General features: G+C 44.3%; 1 protein-coding gene across 1 annotated transcript; it reads right to left on the bottom strand.

Moving 5' to 3' along the window:
- Window positions 1-285: 285 nt before the first annotated feature.
- On the bottom strand, window positions 286-639 carry LOC138905984 (uncharacterized). Its single transcript, XM_070194499.1, has one exon. The coding sequence runs from the start codon at window positions 637-639 to the stop codon at window positions 286-288; it is 354 nt and encodes a 117-aa protein (XP_070050600.1).
- Between the last annotated feature and the right edge of the window lie 333 nt (window positions 640-972).

Raw genomic sequence — 972 nt, 5'->3', positions numbered from 1 at the left:
CAATCTCGCGAATATAGACCTAAGCTAGTTGCTCTGAAGAATAATTAGTCGCCAGTGGAATGAAATGTGCCAACTTGGTCAACCTATCCACAATCACACATACGGCATCAAACTTTTTCTGAGTCCATTGGAGCCCAACAACAAAATCCATGGTAACTCGCTCCCATTTCCACTCAGGAATCTTAAGCCTCTGAAGCAACCCACTTGGCCCTAATGATCATACTTCACCTGCTGACAATTTAGGCACCGAGCTACATACTCCACTATGTCTTTCTTTATTCTCCTCTACCAATAGTGCTGCCCTAAGTCATGATACATCTTAGCGGCTCTCGGATGAATGGAGTACCCCAAACTGTTGACCTCCTGAAGAATCAACTCACGCAACCCATCTACATTGGTCACACATAGCCGGCCCTGCATCCGTAACATACCGTCATCTCCAATAGTAAGCTCATTGGCATCGCCGCGCTGAACCGCGTCCTTGAGGACAAGCAAATAGGGGTCGTCATACTGACGCTCTCTAATATGATCATAAAGAGAAAACCATGAAACCACACAAACCAAAACTTGACTCGGCTCCGAAACATCCAATCTAACAAACTGGTTGGCCAAGTCCTGAACATCCAATGCTAATGGCATTCTCCGCTGCCGGTAGATATGCTAAACTACCTAAGCTCTCTGTCTTTCGACTCAAGGCATCGGCCACCATATTGGATTTCCCTGGATGATATTGAATGGTGATATAATAGTCCTTAAGCAACTCTAATCATCTCTGCTGCCGCAAGTTAATATCCTTCTGTTTGAATATATGTAGTAGACTCTGATGGTCGGTATAGACCTCACAAGAGACATCGTACAAATAGTGCCGCCAAATCTTCAAGGCATGAACAATAGCTGCTAATTCTAGGTGGTGAATATGATAATTCTTCTCATGGACCTTTAGTTGTCTAGACGCATAGGTAATCACCCTAC

This window comes from Nicotiana tomentosiformis, chromosome 2, assembly GCF_000390325.3.
Source record: "Nicotiana tomentosiformis chromosome 2, ASM39032v3, whole genome shotgun sequence".
NCBI classification, from domain to species: Eukaryota; Viridiplantae; Streptophyta; class Magnoliopsida; order Solanales; family Solanaceae; genus Nicotiana; species Nicotiana tomentosiformis.
Note: the sequence above shows the minus strand (reverse complement) of the source record. Positions and strands in the feature narration are given on the sequence as shown.

What these genes read in the sequence shown, in the direction of transcription:
- LOC138905984 (XM_070194499.1), bottom strand. Translation starts at nt 639, where the DNA reads ATGCCATTAGCATTGGATGTTCAGGACTTGGCCAACCAGTTTGTTAGA.